The sequence below is a fragment of the Vitis vinifera genome, chromosome 4, assembly GCF_030704535.1.
Source record: "Vitis vinifera cultivar Pinot Noir 40024 chromosome 4, ASM3070453v1".
NCBI classification, from domain to species: Eukaryota; Viridiplantae; Streptophyta; class Magnoliopsida; order Vitales; family Vitaceae; genus Vitis; species Vitis vinifera.
In genome coordinates, this window is record NC_081808.1 from 15,717,438 (window position 1) to 15,738,274 (window position 20,837).

General features: G+C 34.1%; 1 protein-coding gene and 1 non-coding gene across 2 annotated transcripts; both read left to right on the top strand.

Moving 5' to 3' along the window:
* The first annotated feature begins 426 nt into the window (after positions 1-426).
* On the top strand, positions 427-498 carry TRNAD-GUC (transfer RNA aspartic acid (anticodon GUC)). The gene has a single exon. It is a non-coding gene; the product is annotated as a tRNA-Asp (tRNA).
* A 1,864-nt stretch (positions 499-2,362) lies between these two features.
* On the top strand, positions 2,363-4,406 carry LOC100260283 (GDSL esterase/lipase At5g33370). The gene is made up of 5 exons (XM_002268790.5): positions 2,363-2,651; positions 2,734-2,861; positions 2,961-3,203; positions 3,523-3,775; positions 3,961-4,406. Exons 1-5 carry the CDS (start codon positions 2,402-2,404, stop codon positions 4,191-4,193), a joined length of 1,107 nt encoding a protein of 368 aa, XP_002268826.1. The 5' UTR covers positions 2,363-2,401; the 3' UTR covers positions 4,194-4,406.
* Positions 4,407-20,837: the final 16,431 nt, after the last annotated feature.

The window sequence follows — 20,837 nt, forward strand, 5'->3', positions numbered from 1 at the left end:
ACATATATATATATAATTTATCTTTCAGTAGTTTACTTCATATTTTTAGTTTATTAATTTTAAATTTTATAATTAAAAAATTATATTGCATATTTGCTTATGCCAACTCTTAAACTCTATTTAGAGTGATTCCTTCGAAGCCAAAAAATAAATTTAAGTAAAGGTTTTAATTTTATCAAATAACTTATATTTAAAAATGGAACTTTATTTAAAAAAAAAAAAAAACAATGTAAAAATGGTATTGCATTTTTTTTTTTAATCTTGGGATAAATCAATTTAAATTTAATAAAATTTTCATAATACATTATGACTTTAATTGCAAAGTAGAAATTTTTCAACGACAAAGCCTTTATAAGATTGATTTGTTTTGGAGAAATTATCAACAATTACGAAATATGGAATTATAATGCCAAAAACAATCAATAAGTCGTTGTAGTATAGTGGTGAGTATTCCCGCCTGTCACGCGGGTGACCCGGGTTCGATCCCCGGCAACGGCGACTCTTTTTGCCCCTTTCCGTTCTTTTTTTCCCCTCCTCATTGAAACGGCGTCGTTTGAAAATTTGAATTTCATGCTATTCCACTTTAAAAGCTCATAAAATTGGGCCAAATCAGAGAAGCCCACCTCCGTGGCCTCCTAGTTTGTGATTAAAGCCCAAATCCAGCCATTTGATTCAATCTAAACAATCTCGTTAACATTGCACTCTAAATCTTCACTATAACCAAAAAAAGAAAAGAAAAAAAAAAAAACCTGCTATAAATCAAATATTCAAAATATTGAAGTTTTCTATTTTTTTTTTAGAAAAATTCTAAGGTATACTTCCTTTCCCACCTCATCTTTCTATGATCCAAACAGAATCCTGTCGATGAATCACTTTGAAAGAAAAGCTTTGGCCTAAAGTTACAAAGATGCTAACAACCCATTATTATTTATTCTATACGTATATATTGGTTAATTAGGTGAATTTTTGTACTTGATACATCACAAGAAAAATGTGAAATAGAAGAATAATTAAAGAGCCTGAAAATACAGGTCTCGAAGAATAATGTTTCATCCATGGGGAACAGTTGATAGTTCAACTGTTTTTCCACCCAACCAATAGCTGCTTTCAGTAGATTTTTATGCCAAAAATGGCAACAGCTTTTATTAATATTTTTATTTATTTTTTGTTACCAATTGTTTTTGGGCCTTTTATATTCTAATTTATCAATTATTTTTATAACTTTCAAAAATTGTAAATTTTTTGTAAGTTTGAGAATATTTATAATTTATATTCATTGAAAGGGTTGATTTTTTTTTTTAAAAAAAATATGTTTTAATAATTTAATTAAAATTTTTAATTAGATCTTCAATAAGGTGTTTGGTAAATCAATTTAATAACTTAAAGTGACTTAATAACTTAATTTAAATCAATCGATAAATTAAATATATTTAGTAAAATAACTTAATAGTATAACTTTTTATAAAAAACAACTTTAAGTAATAAGTAAAAACGATTAACTTATTCTAAAATCTACATCTTTATTATATATTTTCATCCTTATTTTTCTAGTTATCTCCACGATCTCCTTTGCACCTTTTTATCCTTATTCTCCTAGTTACCTCCATGATCTCCTTTACTGTTCTACAACCTCTACCGTTACTCAACCTCATTTACCTTAATCATAATTTATTAGGATAAATATATCAATTTGATGATTTAAAATATGTTTTAAGTTAATTTTATTAATACTCAAAGTAAGAATTAAGTAATAAATTTTAAGTTAACGATTTAAGTAAATTTAACTTAAAGTCAACTTAAGTCATTAAGTATAAATATTCAATTTTATCCAACAACCCCTAAATTTTTAAAGTATGATTTTTATTTTTATTTTTTGTTATTTCCTAAAAATGACTTTAAAATAAATTTAATTCTCATGAAAACTTCTAATACTTTTTTGCCCTTTTCATTATTTTCTATCCAGCCATCAATTTAAGAGAATAGACTGGTAGAAAATTTTAACTTGCTTCTTCAAGTAGCTGCAGTTTTTATTATATCACATAAATTTCTAACAAGTCGACTATGACTCCTATTATTTCTGCCTTCATCTATGTAGTTCTACTCAGCTGGTGAATCAACTACTATTTCACCTCTGAGTTGTTCATATTCATGTACATTAAAAGGCAACCCTATTCTTTATTGCATCAATATGATGATCGTGTGATATAATGAGGGTGGTTGTGTTCAGCAACTACCTCTACTGCTAGCTAGCTTCCTTGTTTCCCAGCTCTTTGTTGTATCTAGGTACAAAGCCATTAATACAGTCACAAGTGATCAAAACCCTAGCTCAACACTCTGTATATATAAATGGTGAACCCTATTCTTGATAGTTGCATCAAAACCGATTTCGATCTAAGGTTTCATGGATAAGATCATTTCAATGGCTAACTCATCAGTTTTGGTGATGGTACTCATGGCATTGTTGGGAACCCTAGCTCCTCTCACTGAGGCTCGGGCTTTCTTCGTATTTGGAGACTCGCTCGTTGACAGTGGCAACAACAACTACTTGGTCACCAGCGCCCGTGCTGATTCGCCACCTTATGGCATTGATTATCCGACTCACCGTGCCACTGGCCGCTTCTCCAATGGCCTTAACATTCCTGATATTATCAGTTAGGTTTCCCATTTGGGCTCTTGGTATTATTTCTATGTATAGTTGGTTTTTCCATGTTGATGTATAATGTGTATTAACAGGTCAGACAATTAAATCGGAATCTACATTGCCATACCTGAGCCCGCAGCTTACAGGGAAAAAACTACTAGTTGGTGCCAATTTCGCTTCTGCTGGTATCGGAATCCTCAATGACACTGGGATTCAGTTTGTGAGTATTCGTAAATAATGTTTGTTTTCAAAAATAAGAAAAGTACGATTTAAAATTTCTGTCTAAATAATTATGGATTTAATATTGGCACATTTGCAGCTTAACATAATCAGAATATATAGACAGTTGGAGTACTTCCAACAATACCAGCAAAAGTTGACTGCACTAGTTGGAGCTCAAAAGGCTAGGGGAATTGTAAACCAAGCACTCGTCCTCATCACTCTAGGTGGCAACGACTTCGTCAACAACTACTACTTGGTGCCCAACTCTGCAAGATCTCGCCAATTTGCTCTTCCCAATTATGTTCGCTATCTCATCTCTGAGTACCAAAAAATTCTAATGGTAATTCTCCCCAACATGTGTTACATTTTGGCTTAGTCTGCATAAAATATTCACTATTGAATCTCATATAGGAACTGGGGATGAGTTGAGGGCAAATGCATTATGGTATTGCATATATAGTAGTCTATCACAAGAGACTTGTTTTGGTAGGTAGAGCCACTTGTTACATTAGAGCCTTTTCCAGTGCATATAAACTTTACAAATGAGCACTGTTACTATTTTGTGCGTTGGGTTGTCCCATTTTCTAACAAAATACAATGCATTAATGTTGTTATGTATTTTAGTGACTTATATGTATGGTCTAAACTTATGGTTGCAGAGGCTATATAAGCTTGGAGCACGTAGGGTTCTTGTGACGGGCACTGGACCAATGGGGTGTGTACCAGCAGAACGTGCCATGAGGAGCAGAAACGGCGAGTGCGCAGCTGAATTGCAGCAAGCTTCAGCCTTGTTCAACCCACAACTCGTTCAGATGCTACAAGGACTCAATAAAAAGTTTCATGCAGATGTCTTCATCGCTGCCAATACACACGAAATGCATATGGACTTCATCACTGATCCTCAGGCATTTGGTACGTTAGCTTCTATATATGTAACTATATATTGATTCTCTTTTCCTTTTTTGTTGAAAAAGACTTCCATCATGAAATGGGTATGCTTGGAATTTAATTAGGCATGCAACAAATTAAAAGATAATTTGTTAATCATGGTAAGACTAAATGTAATGGCATTATTCATGTATGTTATGACTGGACAGGGTTTACAACATCAAAGATAGCATGTTGTGGGCAAGGACCCTACAATGGGCTCGGACTTTGCACGGTGCTCTCAAACCTGTGCCCCAACCGAGGCCAGTATGCGTTTTGGGATGCATTCCATCCATCCGAAAAGGCAAACAGACTGATAGTACAACAGATCATGACCGGCTCAACCATGTACATGAACCCCATGAATCTCAGCACCATCATGGCCTTGGATTCAAGGACTTGATCATTTGGAAAATAACATAGCATGTATGCAGGTTGCTCGGTTAATCACTATATATTAGTTTCCCCGCCTTGCTTTTTTGGAGTACCATTGTCACGAAACTGTGGACAGTTATGTTAATTTCAAATTTACGTGTTGGTTGATGAATATCCATGGGTAGATTTATTCATATATAATAACAGCTGGTTTATGGGCAGCCAGCTGGGCATCAGACTACGTATTTATGTTTCATGTATGTGGAGGAATAATTTGCAAAGAAAGGGTTATGCTAGCTTCTACATTTCATAACAAATGAAACATGAAGTGGCAAACCCGTTAGTCTTAGCTATTTTCCCAACTCTTTTCTAGTGTTCAGCTCATCTCAATTGCCTCTCCACCATCAAAAGAAAAAAAATTTACAAGGGAAAAACTTTCATTCTCAATTTCAAGTTAAACACGGGCTATACATGAAGTGATATTGAGAAAAAGAAAATACAAAGAAACTTTTAAACAATATGGTGCTTAGCAGCCAAGGATGAGGACAACTCAGCTGACCATGAAAGAAGGCATTTTACTGCATCTGAAGGCACTTCGCCTCTGATATTAGTAGAAAAAATGATTTCAGGTATGTCACCCCCATTTCAGTTTCTCAATTTGTTTCTTTTATCAGATTTGGCTCTCAAAATGACCTCAACTCTAGCCATGGCGCCTCTCTGAGCTTAAATTCTAAGGCACTCAATGCTAGTATCTTAATGAGAACTCCATGACGCCTCTCTTCATCATGTCCCTTCATATCGAAGTGGCAACAATGAGCTAAGATTTCTTCTTGCCGGTATTTGTAGAAGATTGGTGTGTTCTATAAGGGGCCTACTATTCAAAGAATTAGCAAATTATCTCAACTAAAAATTTAGTTGTGGAACTTAAAAAGGGTCACATCCAGTAAGCCAAAAAATGGATTTGATTTACTTAAGTTAAGTTGATCATTAGTTGATATGATTCCAATATGTCAGAATTTGTTCTTAATTGAACTATTCAAATTCCGTGGTTTTGGATGGTATAAATCAAGTTGACCTAAGAAAAACACCAAGACACAAGATACGATCCATTCACTTGGTTTATGCAAAACTACAACAAATTTTTAATTTTTTTTTTTTAAATATCGTGTTCCCCAAACTTTTTCTAAATTAAATAGCGATGATTTGGTGTAAGTAAAATTCCATAGGGATCTTGTATTTTAAAGATACGAGTTCAATATAAAATCAAAAATTGTCTTTTGAAGAGACAAGTTCAATGTAAAATCTAAACTTATAAAATTAGAGCTCATCTTTTAAAAAGATGGGTTCAATGTAAAATCAGAATTTGTTTTTTGAACAAACGAATTCAATATAAAATTAGAACTAGTCTTTTGAGTAGACAAATTTGTTATAAAATCAAAATTCATCTTTTCCATAGAGATAAGTCTAATATAAAATCAAAACTTGTCTTTTCAATAGACGATTTCAGTGTAAAATCAAAACACTAACTACAAGTAAAATTAGAATTCATCTTTTGAACGAACAAATTAAATATAAAATCAAAACTAGTTTTTTGAATAGATGAGTAGTTAAGCATAAAATAAGAACTCGTCTTTTCAATAAATGAGTTTAATATAAAATTAGAACACATCTTTTCAACAGACAATTTCAATGTAAAATCAAAACTCATCTTTTGAACAAAAAAGTTTAGAGTAAAATTAGAACAACTAACTGTAATTTCTCAAGTTTAATATAATATAATTTCTTAGGTTTAATATAACTGAAATTTCTTAATGAGAACCAACTACAGGTTAATTATAAGTTAATATCAATGTTTGAAATCTAAGACTACGTCACAAAAAAATGCAAATGACAAACCTTCAATTTTCGTTGAATGTAGATTATTGCTATTTGTCAAAAACAAATTCTTAGGATAGCCTAGTTATACACCTTCATTGCATTACTTTAAAGTTAAGACCAAAGAAGAAAGAAATTTCATGACAACATGAGGGTTTTCTTGAAGACGTTTTCTTTGATCTTCTCTCCTAAGTACCAAACAGTATTAAATATATCCTAAACATTAATCAAGTCTTTTTCTTAATGTTAGACCAATGAAGCAATTTCCTATGTATTGACCATCGGTTACCTATTTTACAAGACTAATTTCTATGCATACATAAATAATCAAAATTCAACCCATGTATCAAACAATATGCTAACAATTATAAGCAACCTATATATAGAAATAATCAAAATTCAACCTATTATATGTTCAAATCAACATATAGACACAAAAAATTAACTTATAATTTGTTCAAACTGTATTTAGCCCAAAATCAAGATATCTAAACTATAACCCAAAATCAGCATATCCAATCAATCTAAAACAAAGTTTACCTGGACTTTTAAAATCACCTTATATTTACTACCATGAAATCTAGAAAAGAAAAGAAAAAGAAAAAAGGTCTAATATCAACAAACTACTCCTATCCATGCATTTTAACCAAGTTTGGGAACTTGTAGAAGCGCCTGAAAGGATAAAACCCATAGAGTGCAAGTGGATTTAGAAGAGGAAGAGAGGAGTAGATGAAAAGGTTAAGACATATAATGTTAAGCTTATACAGAAGGGTTATAGTCAAAAACCTAGTTTCAACTATAAGGAAACCTTCTGTCCGATACCCATGCTCAAGTCCATCATAATACTCCTATCCATTGCAACACATCTCGGTTATGAAATATGACAAATGGATGTCAAGACTACATTCTTGAATAAGAATCTTGACGAGTGCACCTATATGATGCAACCAAATGGTTTCATAGCAAAGAGCTAAAAGCATATGGTATATATGCAAGTTGCATAAATCCATTATGAATTAAAGCAAGTATCCCGCTTAGGGAATAAACATTTTGATCACGTGGTTAAAACATTTGACTTTTATCAAAATGAGGATGAACCTTGTGTGTACAAGAAGGTGTAGGGAAGCATAGTGGTTTTTATGGTCTTGTACATTGATGACATTCTACTCATTGGTAATGATGCACGGCTATTGTCATCAATCAAGATCTGGTTGTCTACTTAGTTTCAAATGAAGGTTCTGGGTGAAGCACACCATATTCTTGGGATTAAAGTCCTTAAAGATTTCTAGGAAATTGGTGCTATTTCAAGCTACCTATATTGACAAGCTCTTGGTTAAGTATATGATGTAGGATTTCAAGAAGGGCTTGTTACCTTTCATGCATGGAATTCCTCTTTCCTAGGATTAGTGTCCTGAGACAACTAAAGAGAAAGAGCACATGCAAGTAGTACCTTATACCTCTACAATGGGTAGTCTTATCTATACAATGCTATGCACTAGGTTAGATATTTGTTTTGTAGTAGGTATGGAGAGTAGATATCGGTCAAATCTAGGCCCAGAAAATTGGACAACTATAAAGCATATACTTAAGTTGTTGGGATTGAACCTTAGAAAACATAACATGATGTAATAGATTAAGATTCATTTTTAAATTTATCTATGTTTCTTAGTTTCCCATTTATTATTTCAATGCATTAATTGGTTATTTGAACATACACTCCCACATTACTTGCATTGTACATGACTTGGATGCATTATGAGTTGCATAGGAGATCCAAGTCATGAATTCCTTGCAAAGTGATAAGTCATTCACAGTCGGTTCATGGATTTAGACTGTATATCTAATGCACACTGGACAGGACCTATGGTAAATCATGACGTAAGACTATCAGTTGTCATGATTCACCCAGCTAAGCAAGTTGACAATGCAAAGGCTCTCGATGTATCATATGACAATCCTGAAGATACAAGTGAATGTCACTTCAAATGTTGAAAGACTAAACCTAACCCTGTGTACTATGATAAGGCTAACTCTCGTCCTCTTGATGTAGATGTCTTCTTTGTTGACATTCCAATCTCTACTCAACTAATGGAACTTGTTGGTGGAGAGGATTTTTTTTTTTTTTTTTTTGTATTGATACTAACAAAAATAAATATTTTACCTTAAATGGAAGGTGACAACCAACTTGTTGATGAAGATGATGAGACCTGATGTAATGCCCCAAACCCAATTTAGGTGTAAAATCATAATTTAGAAATTATTAATTAAGTATTTTCATATTTAAAACCCCTAGATATAAATTAGATTTTTCTTATTTTCTCTATTCAGAAACTCCTTTTACATAGATATCAGAAATATCAGAGAGCATAGGGCTGAAGATTTGGAGGTTTAGGGTTTGAAGATCAATTTTTCAGGTAAGATTTTTAATCTTTAAATTAATATTTTATATTCGTTAATTAGTTTTGAACACTTCAGATTTTCTTTGTAATATCTCAATTTTGACTAGAGTTTGTTTAATTAATTTCTAGGTCAAAAAGATTAAAAATTTATTAACATAGTTTGATTTATTAATGGAGATCGATAAATTTTGATTACTCAAATGAATAGATCTAGATAATAAAAAAATTATATAGTTTCGAATGTGAAAATTACATAAAATTTGCAAGTATGGAGGTTAAAAGTTTTGAATTTAGAGAGGAAAAAAAATGATGAAAGATGCGTAGGAAGGATTTGGCATGTTGAAAAAAAATAATAATAAATAAATAAATAAAATAAGAGTAACATGATTTTCTGGAATGGTGAAGAGAAAATAATAATAATGTAGATGTGTCATAGTAGAAGGTTTTAAAAAAAAAAATCCAAGGATGCATGTGGACGTCCAAGAAGGAAGAAACAGAAGAAAAAAAAAAGTGTTATTATTATAATAATAATAATGGGTGTAGTTGGTGGCTTGGAGTAATGGTGTTGTTGGGTCTTTGAAAGTAATAATAATATATGTAATGGGGAGTGGGGGTGGAATTGTGGTTAAGTGACAGTTGGATTATGGGAACAATAATAATAATAATAGTTTCATGTATAAGTTTTAATTTAATTTAAGTATATAAAGAAATAAATAGGAAGGGTAAGATTAGAAAAGAAAATGAATTTTACAATAATTTGGAAACTTAGTAAATTAATTTATTATTGTTTAGTAAGTTGAAAACAATATTGGGTAGTAATAATATTAACATGAGAAATTAATTAGGATCCCTAATACTAAATAAAATATTTTTAGGATTGTCAAATTTTTACCTTTAGATAATTGTGTATGATATTATGTTAGGTGATGAGTAAATTCGTCAAACTAAATACTTCAAGTTTTTAAGCGCTTCTTCAAGGTAAGGGAAATTAATGCAGATTTTTATAAAAGAAAATAATTTTCTTTTTATATTGTATTTTGAAATGTGTAAAAATATTATTTTTATCTTTACTCATGGATCAAATATGTGTTTTGTATGGAAAGTATATTTGAGAATTTTCTTTGTTTATTAAAAATGAAAATTTTTGGAGATATGATATTTTATTTTGCAAGTTTGAATTAATGAAATAAAGTGTTTGACTCTGGTTCCTATGGCCTTAGTCAACGGGATATAATTGTTGACATTTCTATGGCCCTAGTCAATGGGTTATAATAGTTGACCTTATAACCTTAGTCAACGGGTTATAATTGTTGACATTTAGTTTTGTTCACCTTAAATGGAACAAATTTGAAACTAGTTACTCAATTGTGAAGTCCCACCTAATTGGGCACCATTTGTCATACAATAACCAGAGTAAAGATATTTTGAACGTATTCAATTTGGTTTTGATGAGAAATTGTTTTGAAATGGATATTAGAAAGTTTTGTTGAAAAGTTTGAATGTATTAGTATTTTGAACTCAAAAGTTTTTATGAAAATAAGTATATGTTATATCTCCTATTTGCAAGCATGATTGAAAATGTTTGATTCATGAAACTGTATTAATGTTCCTTATTGGGCTTTGAGCTCATCCCCTTTTGTTGATAATCTTTTAGGTAACCGCAGTTCGAGCGAGGAGTGACCGTTAGGAGGGAAATTTGGCTTTATTATGACATTTGTTTAAACTCTCTTTATTTTGGACATTGTTTTGATGTTAAAACTTAATTCTTGTTTGAATTATTTTGAGTTTGGAGTTATTTGGACAATAACACTTTGGTTGATACTTGGAGATTTTACAATTTTGCCATACTACTCTGAATAGGAATTTGGTAATTGGTAAATTTCTAGTTACAATACGAATGTTTATGTCGTTTCCACTTTGAACCTTTGGGCTTAAGGTGGGAAATAATCTTCATGCCCTTGGAGTGGGTTTTGGGGCGTGACACCTATCCTAAGGATCAGTTTGAAAATCTTGTTGCTACTAGGGAGTGGACGTCCTTTAACTCGACTATGTGACAAAAGGATCCCTTTGTCATCCCATTACCTTTACTTCATTCCCATTTGGGTGATGAAGGTATACTAACATCTCAAGTGATGTTCTAATCGAATCTCGAGGTTGAAATACCACAATTGGAAATACAACATATAATGAATTGAGACTTTTAACCATTGTAGGTTTAATTGTTGAACAACAATCTTCATACCTTACTACCCTTCCTTTGACTCCTCCTAATCCCACTCACACATTTGGCATGGAACAAATCATCCTTAATGCCCAACACCAAGCATCACTTATAGCACAACATCAAACGACAAGTATGATAGGAGAATGCATTAAAGAAATGATTTTCAAAACTTCCCATGAGTGTCTTCCATTACTGAAAGGAAAAATGAATGAGTTTTTTAATGCTATTATGAAGATTGGAGTAAACCCTTCACCACTAAAGTCTCAGATTGAGAAGTACATGGCAGGTGTAGATTGCCTCGATAGAACACGACGTGCTCACTTTATGGAGACACCTCCGGAAGAATAAAGTGAACATTTAACTATTTTTGCATCTCAAATTGCTGATACTTTAAACTCTGAGAGAGCAGGGGTGAACCGTCCCCAATCATTAAAAGTTGAGTTAATTATTCTTGACGCTAAGCAGGACACACTTAAGAGAGAGTTGGAGCAATTAAATATACAAAATGAGTGACTTCATAACTCACTTTTGGAGATTGATGAGAATTTAACTAAAAAGCAAAATGGCCTTTCTAGTTTGAGGAAAGAACGAATCACCATCACCCAGACCCTTGTGCTTACTAATGTCAATGTCAAGACCTTGGAGACACTTCAAGAAGCCTTAGGGACTCAACATGATGAGCTTACACACTTGGTGTAGATGTAACCATTATGCCTTCTTACTTTGTTTTACTTTTTATTTTTTTATTTCATTTTTTATTGAGATATTATAAGTTTAGCATTTGTTAGCCAAACTTATTAATAAAAATGATTATTTATTTATTTATTTTTTTGGTTGTGACTAAACTCGAGTAGTTTCCTTAAGTTGCCTACATACCCTTCAAAGAGAGATGATCAAGTCAAACATAGTTCGATTTTTATTTTTTATATTTTTGTGCTCTAACTTTTACTAAAACTAAAAATTAATCTTATGAGATTATGTCGTAATTTTTGCCTAAGTCGCCTTTTCAGGTTTCAACTTAATGTTTATTTATTTGTTTTTTTAATTTTTATTTTTGTATCGTATGCAATTTAAGATCATGTGGACTAGGAGCATAGTGTGACTCAAGCGTAGTAACGCTTTAAGAATTTGTCATTGATGGGGCCAATTCTTAATCCATCTTTAGTGACAATGTACCGTTGGTGTAAACTTTCTGCATTACATAAGGTCCATCCTATTTTGGTGTAAATTTTCTTCCAATCTTATGTGTGGTGATTATGGGTTTACGGATAGCGAGAATTAGATCACCAACTTGAAAGAATCAAAGGCAAACCCTTTTGTTAAAAACACTTGAAAGACGTGCTTGATAATACTCTAAGTGTTGTTGGGCTTCGAGTTGCTCCTCATCTAATGCTTCTAACTCTTGAAGATATAACTTGACATTATCTTCATCAATTAGACCTTCATGTATAACGATCCTTAATGATGGTATTTGACACTCAAGGGGTAGTACAACTTCTACACCATAAACAAGAGAGTAAGGGGTTGTTGGGTTGCTTGTGTGGGTATTCGGTATGCTTAGAGTGTTTCTCCTACTCGTTTATGCCAATCCCTTTTTGACTTATCATCAATTTTCCATAATAAATAGCAAAAGGTCTTGTTAAATGCTTCTACAAGACCATTGGTTGGTACTTTGTACATTGATGAATTGTGTTCCTTGAAACCAAACCTCTCATAAAGACTATTCATCAATTTGTTGTAAAAAGGTTTCCCATTGTTAGTGATTGTGTACCATGGTACCTCGTACTAATAAATGATGTTACTGCGAATGAAGTTCACCATAGTTTCTTTCTTCACTTCTTTAAGTGGCATAGTTTCCACCCATTTAGAAAAACAATCTATTGTTGTTAATATGTAAGCATGTCCGCCAAAGGATTTAGAAGTAATGGGTCCAACCATATCAAGTCCCCATGCATTAAATGGCCATAACGCAACTATAAAATGGAGTGGCTCAAGGGGTTGGTGTATAAAGTTTGAATCAAATTGACATGATTGACACTTCTTAGCATATTCCATACAATTCTTAACCATAGTCTGCCAATAATAATCCATACTTTTTATTCAAAAATGAAGCTTTAGGCTTGATTGGCGAGCCTCAAAAATCCCAGAATGAGCTTCTTCAATCACTTGATTCAACTTTTCTTCTCTTAGAAATTGAAGAAGTACTCCATTAAATGGGCGACAATAGAGTGTTTCATTGTAGTAAATGAAGCATGGAGCTTAACATCATATTTTTGTTCAATGCATAGTTCATCAATTAACTTTCCTTGCTCATAGTAGTCAATTATTGGTTGTTGCCAATCTTCGGTGTTAATAGTGAGCATCAATGTAGCGTTCACCTCTTCTTGTTGCAATATTGGTAATAGTGGCAGTATCCACCTATGGTAAACATGGACATGTACAGTTTCATCCTTAAGTAGCATAAAACTTGTAGCTAAATTAGCTAGAGCATTTGCCATTTAATTCTCTTTTCATGGAATATGAACTAATTAGGTTTGCTCAAACTTTTCAATTAGTTAGGTAGCATATTGGAAGTGAGTAATCAAGTTATCAATTTTAACCTCATACAAAGTTAGAAGTTGATTGATTACCAACTTAGAATCCCCACATATCTCCAAGTTTGTGATTTTCATTTCAATTGCCATTTGTAGCCAATAATTAGGGCTTGGTATTCAACAATGTTGTTAAAACATCGCTCACTAAGAACAAATATAGTAGTATTTTTCTTTATGGTGAGATAAATAGAACACTTGCACCTGTTCCATTATAGCATGTTGGCCCATCAAAGAACATCATCCACGAATAAAAAACGTTAACGTAAAAAATCTCTTTATCAATAAGGTCGTTTGATATTTCCTATGTTGTAAGGATAAGATGATCTGCCAAGAAGTATGAGGGTGCTTGTATTTTGATTGCCTTTTGAGGGATGTAGATTATTTCATACTTAGTGAATAGAAATCCTCTTCTTTCCAATTGTCTTGAAAGAACTGGCTTAGATAGCACATACTTAATAGGATCAACACGTGCCATTAAGTGTACCATGTATGCTTGCATGTAATGTCTTAACTTTTTTGCCAAGAAGATTAAATCAAAACAAGTCTTCTCTATTGGGAAGTAATTTAATTCTAGTCCCATTAGAGTTCAACTTAAGTAATATAAGGCCATTTCTTTGTTTTCTTTATTTTCTTATGCAAGTAATGCTCTAAGAGAGCGTTCTTAAGTGACGATGTAGAGTATCAATAACTTCCTTATCATAGGAGCACCTAAAATTGGTGGATTAGCCAAATACTTCTTGATGTTTTCAAAGGCATTAAGATAAGCTTGGTCGCAAACAAATGGGGCATCTTTATTTGTAAGTCGGTTGAAGGTTTGACATCGTCTTACAAGGTTTATATAGACCGTCGAATGAAAGCAAGACATCCTTGAAGGCTTTTGAGCTCTTGAAGATTCCTTGGCTCTGGCATATGGCTGCAATTTTAGATTGATCCACCTCAATGTCGTGGTATCAAACAATATACCCTAGAAACTTCTTGGAAGTAAGACTAAAAGCATATTGAGAGGGTTCATCTTAAGTTGATACCTTCTTAATATGTCAAACACATTGTGGAGATTTTGTAAGTGGTCTTCTTTTTTTCCTAGACTTTACTACCAAATCATCAATATAACACTCAACATTCTTATGGAAATGTCATTGAAGATTCTTTGTATGGCACATTGATATGTTGCACCTGCATTCTTTAGTCTAAAAGACATCACTTTGTAAAAGTGAATACCTTTGGCGTGATCCATATTTGATTGTACCTCGATGATCCATCCATAAAAGATAAAGCTTCATGACTAGTAGTTGCATTGACGATGAGCTCAATGATTTGTAAAGGAAAGTAATCTTTTGGGCAAGCATTGTTTAAATCTCTTAAATCCACATAAACATAGAATTACCCATTCTTTTTCTTAACTGGAACAATGTTTACAATCCAAGTTAGGTGTTTTACCTCCCTAATGAAACTAACTTCAATTAGTTTGTCGATTCCTATTTCTATTTGTGAAACAAGTTTTGGTCAAAATCGTCTTTGGGCTTACTTAATTGGTTGAACATCATACTTCATCATGAGCTGATGCACTACAATTTTTAGATCAAGATTTGACATTTCTTTGTATGTCCATGCAAAGACATCTTTATATTCAAGTAACAACTCAAAATAATTTCTCTTTAGAATGAATTAAAAGCATACTAACATAGATTGGAACTGGGTTCTCATTTGTATCTAAGTTGAGTTTTTTTAACTCATTTATAGTGGCTTGCCCTTCGTCCTCAAATTCTTGAGGAGCTTCCCTTGGTTCATCTTCTTAAGCTTCTGAATTAGAGTCAACTTCTACTCTAACATGATAGCTAGTTTTTGCCGAACTTTCTTCAAGATCCTTAAGGCATCCCTTGATTAAGCGCTTGGTGATTACAGTGGTATATTGTTTTACTTTTAATGAACCACCAGTATAGATTTTCCAAGATGAATGACGTTTCATCCGTGATGGGATTAAACTCCTTGTCTTTGTATCCTCTTCTAGTTCAATATGCCACTTCTTATTGGGATTTTGTTGCCATGACTTTTAGGGTAAAGTTTCAATCCTTTGTTGTGTTGACCTTTGTAGAATATGTGGAAATTGTCTTGAATTACATTTCACTTGGTTATGTTGGGAACCCTGGATTACTCCGTTCTCATGCCTAAGATTGTGTAGGGTGCATGAAAATCTATCCTAGGCTCTCTAAATCTATCACAGTGGATAAACAAGTATTAAAAAATAATAAGAATACCATATAAAACATAGATCTAGAGAATAAAGTCACATACCTTTGATCTGAATGTTCCCAGATCGATTGCAATCGATGTAGATGATTCGTTCCCAATTGGTGTCTCAGCTAATTCATGTCCAGCTGGTGCTCTTTGATTGAGGGAGTAATCAACAAAATTTATAACCTATATCACCATGCATTAGGATAGCTTTAACTAATATAGCATAGTGGCTCTAGGATCGTTCTCTGGGAAGGGTTTTCAACTCACAACTGATACCAATTCAGAGTTAAATTGGTGCTTTTTCATTTCAAGGTTAGCTTAAGAAATAAAACACAAACTTTGGTTAAACGAGGTTTTGTTTCAAGCTAACTAAAAAGAAAATAATGGAAATTACTTATGAAGAAAAACATTCCTTGGAGGTTTGGGTTCATAGGGGAGGTTCCTTATGCAAAAATAGAGCTCTGATCATTTGGTTCATTTCCTCGCATTAGAGAATTTACATATAGTCAATTCTCTAACCGACGTTGTACATATGTATCCTTTAAATGGATTTCAGCTCTAATTCCCTCTCACTGATGCAACTTGCAATGGCTCGTGCCTCTCACCTAGCATTTTCCATTTAAGGTGATCTTTAACTTTGGACTTCCCTTCTCAAGCTCGCAAGAGATAACTAATGGATGTCTCCTTGGAGTCTAAAAGCTTACCAAGTGTTGGCAATTCTAGAAAATCCTACCTTCAAGTCACTTCCCAAAAGCTCGCAAGAGGTAAACTAGTGCATCTCCATGGACGGAGATCACTTGCCTTACCAAGTGTTGGCTCAAGTGAATTGAAGGTGTTTTAAGTTAACTAAAAACATAGAAATCATTAAAGGATCACACTTTCTCTTCATTAATTGCTGAAACCACAAAGCTATAAATTCTTGCACTTGGAACCTTTCCTGGCAACCTTAGCTCCAAGGAACTAAAAGTCTAGCCACTCATTCTCTGAGGAAACTTCCTCAGAGCTTGTTTGGCTAGTAAGAAAAATAATGAGAAAACAAAAATATATAGGAAAGACAGAGTAAGTGCTCTACAAAATATATTTCTTGCAAAATTGTACCAAGGATCCGTCCGAGAACAAGCTCCCGACTCCCTTTTCTTAAAGAAAATTACAAACTATATATCAGAGGTTATTCACCCTTTTTTCTTACTTAAAGACTAAGGAATCCTATGATAGGTGGGTTACAAGGAGAGTTTGGGGATTTAGACATCAAATATTTAAAGCAAAATATCTCAAAAAATCGGTCGAAAATATCAGGAAGCTTCAAGAGAAATTCCGTTGCACTGTGCAAAATGGAGACTTGGTCGTCAGTATTATCAGAGTTTGCTTTTTTATTGTGGGCGGAAATGGATCCAGCTAATCGCGAGTGTCTGACGAGCCAAGCTATCCGGGGAATCTGAATTGTCGGCTATGGATGCTCTCCGGGTAAGCGCTATCAGAGGATCATGACATGTCTGACAGGGGAAGTTGAAATGCTCTCCTCTCCCATCCGGCGTCAAGCGCCGGATGTGAAATATCCGATCAGAGGATCCGGACAGAATTCTGGATGTGAGATATCCGGAGAAGGTGAAACGTCGGCCGGACAGAATTCTTCCCCAAGTGGAATGAGCTATATCGCGCGTCGCAATGGGGACCGTCTGCGTGTGCAAGGTGTAGGAACCCCTCCCCTTGATGACACGGAGCGCACATCGCTATCCGAAGCAACTCCATCCGGATTCCCCAAGAGGACACGTGATGCGCTCCCCTATCTGGACTCCCTCAGGGAGAAGTACACGACACTCGTGAACATCACACCCCGGACGATAGCATATCCTATCCGGATATGTTGTCTGGATCATTGACTAAAGTGAGCAAGCCTTGCTATGTCATTCCGACAGCTTGCCACAGCCCACGTTCCGCCGCCCTCCGATGGTGTTTCTGGGCGCCCTGTCCGAAAATCTTTGCCATGGATTCCAAAGAACTCTCCTCAATCTCGGATTGCTTTGGTGATCAAAAAGCTATCAAAACACCAAAACTTAACACAATTTGATTATAATTGATTGCAAGGGTCCTTAATATGTTAATTGGGTTAAAAGGTGATAACTACTACTCAAAAGTGTTTAAAAGAGTTAATTACAAGCTATCAAATAGCACTTTTTGAGTAGTAATCAGTAGATAACCCCAAAGTCGTAGTAGATCTTGTAAACGCCATGATCTTTCGCCCGATGACTTTTCCTTGCCATGATCTTTCGCCCGATGACTTTTCCTTGTGTCTAAGCACTGAGATGGTGGAGATCTCAAGGGTGGAGGCTAGGGTTCTCTCTCTAGACTGAAAAGGAGAATGGCAAGACATTGAAACCTTAACCTCTAAAAGGATATTTATATGTTTCCTACTAGGTTTAAGTGACTTAAGCCCACCATGGGTTTGGGTCACTTAATTTAGCCCAAAAAGGCTGTTAATTGATTAATTGACCATACAAGACCCTAATTAATCGATTAGCCTAGTCCAAAGATGCCACTCACTTATCCCTATGCAACCTTGTGTAATTACCAAAACACCCTTAAACATAAAAGTGAGCTAAAAACTAATATAACCCTCATAAACTGTGTCATCAAGGAATATGAGCTTAGAGCGGGAATCATTGGGACCCATAGGAGTACTGGCTCCCTCATAATCAAATTTTGAAATTGATTCAACATCCTACTACAAAGAGTCAATTGCACTCCAATACCCTATGTAAATTACAATGAGACACTAAGTGCTTAGGTTCGTGACCTACTATCCACTGCATGTAGATTCCTTATGAACTTGTTTTTGTTATCTAATAAGGTAGTACTATCACCTATCAAGATTACCTCTCAAATCCTTGAGTTACAAATCCCACTTATTATGTGATCAATTGACATACTCAAACTTTAAGGAGCATATGTCAAATTCCACTAAAGGAATTACTATACCCACAGATTTCATGATCACATGTCCTTGGATCACCCAAGGGGACACACTATCTCAATCCCATGAGATATCATGGTGCCTCTATTCAGAATACTTGTTGCCACCAGCCTCCGTCAACAATGACCCAATCCATAGGGATATATAACCACTTTAGGGTCTGATTCGCATGTGTAACTCCAAATGGGTCATTTAATCAAAAACATTTATAAAACCTATGACCTCATACTAATGTAGTAAAGCTACTATAGTATAGTGGCTCTAGGGTCGAACTCTGGGATGGGTTTTCATTCTACCAGTGATGTATTCAAAATTAGAAATTGTATATAATGATTTCCTTAATCAAAAACTTAAAGTTTAAAAGAAAATAAAATTTGTTTTGAAAGTGTTTGAAACTAAACTAACATAAACTAATTAAAAATGGAAGAAAGAAAGTCTCTCGGAGCTAAGGGTTGCTAGGATCAAGTTCAGAATAGAAAGTGGAAAGTTCCGGATTTTTCTCCTCGCATTGGGGATTTAACCTATAGTTATTTCCCGAACCGGTATGGGTTTAACAATGAAGATTTAATCCATAATAGGTCAATAGAAATGGTAGTCAAGGTCCATTAATGGCTTAAGACACTATGGGTCTCAACCTTGAATCACTTTCCAATGACTCGTACATGATAACTAATGGACTAATATGAATCTAGCAATAAGCATCCATAAAGACCTGAAGCTTACCATGTATTGGTCATTCAAAGTGATTCTAAGGGGTTTAAAGCAAAACTTTGGATTTAGAAGCCATTTATGAATTCCAACTACCTGAATTTAATGCACGAGAGCTTTCCACCTTTTCATCTGGACTTTTCACCTGGCTTCCTTTACTCCAAGAAACCGAAAGTTTAGCCTCTCATCCTCTGAGAAAACATCCTCAGAGGTTGTTTGGCTTCCAAGAAAAAGAAAATAGTAAAGAGAAAATGGAAAACGAGAGAGCTCTGTAAAAAATTATTCTAAGTGTTAAACGTAATACGTATATTTCATCAGAGGTAATTTCCACCCCTTATATAGTCTTTACAAAAGCAAAAGCTTGTGATTGGTTAGTTACAAGGATAGGAAAGGAAATTACATCAAAAATTACATAGGAAAATATCTAAAGTGGAGTCGGCAAAAACAGAGCACGCATGGGGTGTGCGAACTTCGCACACCATTCGCACAGCTAAAGGGGGGTGTGCGAAATTCTCGCACACCTGGAGCAGTTGTCTTCCGAAGGCCATATCTTCCTCGTTTCAGCTCCAAATCATGCACGGTTTGAAGCGTTGGATTCTTGACTTCAAAAGCTTTAAAATGGTATATAGAATGTAAAAATTGGACTTCGGGAAGTGCTCCAAAAGTGCGAAAGAAGACTGCAGCTGCTACATTTTGATTTTTCTTCACTTTGCTTCTCTTTGGTTTTCTCCTTTGCTTGACTTGTTTTAACGATCCAAAAAGCTGTCAAAACATTAAAACTAGCCACAAATATGATTAAAAGACATTGCTAGGTCCTTAACATGCCAATTGGACTAAAGATGGAGAACTACTACACAAAAGTGCTTAAAACATAATGCATTAAAGGTGTAAAATAGCACTTTTTGGGTAGTAATCACTCCCCCCAACTGACACATTGCTAGTCCCTGAGCAATGAAGGAGAGAAAAAAGAAAGAAAAATAGATAATATAGTAATTTACAAAATCATGCTGATCACTCCAAAAAATAACCAAGTGGCATGATTGAATCAAACACTCTCGTGGCAAGTCAAGGATATAAAACTCAATCATCAACACGAGTCATCAAATAACTTACTTATCACAACATTCAAAGAGCGGCCATTATGCAAATTTGAGTATCAAAATAATTTCCACTTCCAAAGGATCAATTCTTAATCTTCCACAAAAATCTAAGTGTTAAGGTGCTTAGTTTCCAGTTATAGTATGTCAAACTATATTCTCCCCCCAACTAAGGTTTTTCTCTAACTTAAGTAACACTAACTCATATATAAAAGGCTAAGAACGCACCCTTCTTTCTCTTTCTTTTTTTTTTTATTTTTTATTTTTTATTTTTTTTTATTTTTTTATTCTAAGTGTTACTCCACCCATCCACCCATGTAACGAGCAGTGAGGTCGGTGAACTCCCAACCAGTAAAGGCTTAGGGCACCAGGCTTTAAAGATTTTCACCATATACCCCTCGGACCTTGCTCGGGTTTCAAAGCAAGTGAAGCAAAAATTATTTTCATAAGACACATTGGCCTTTAATAAGGTGTCCCAACACTAATAGAATGAGGTCAATGGCACCAAGTCGATAATTTCCAAAGTTTAGGGGGTGAGAAAGTTTTCCATCTTATAACTGGAATCTAAT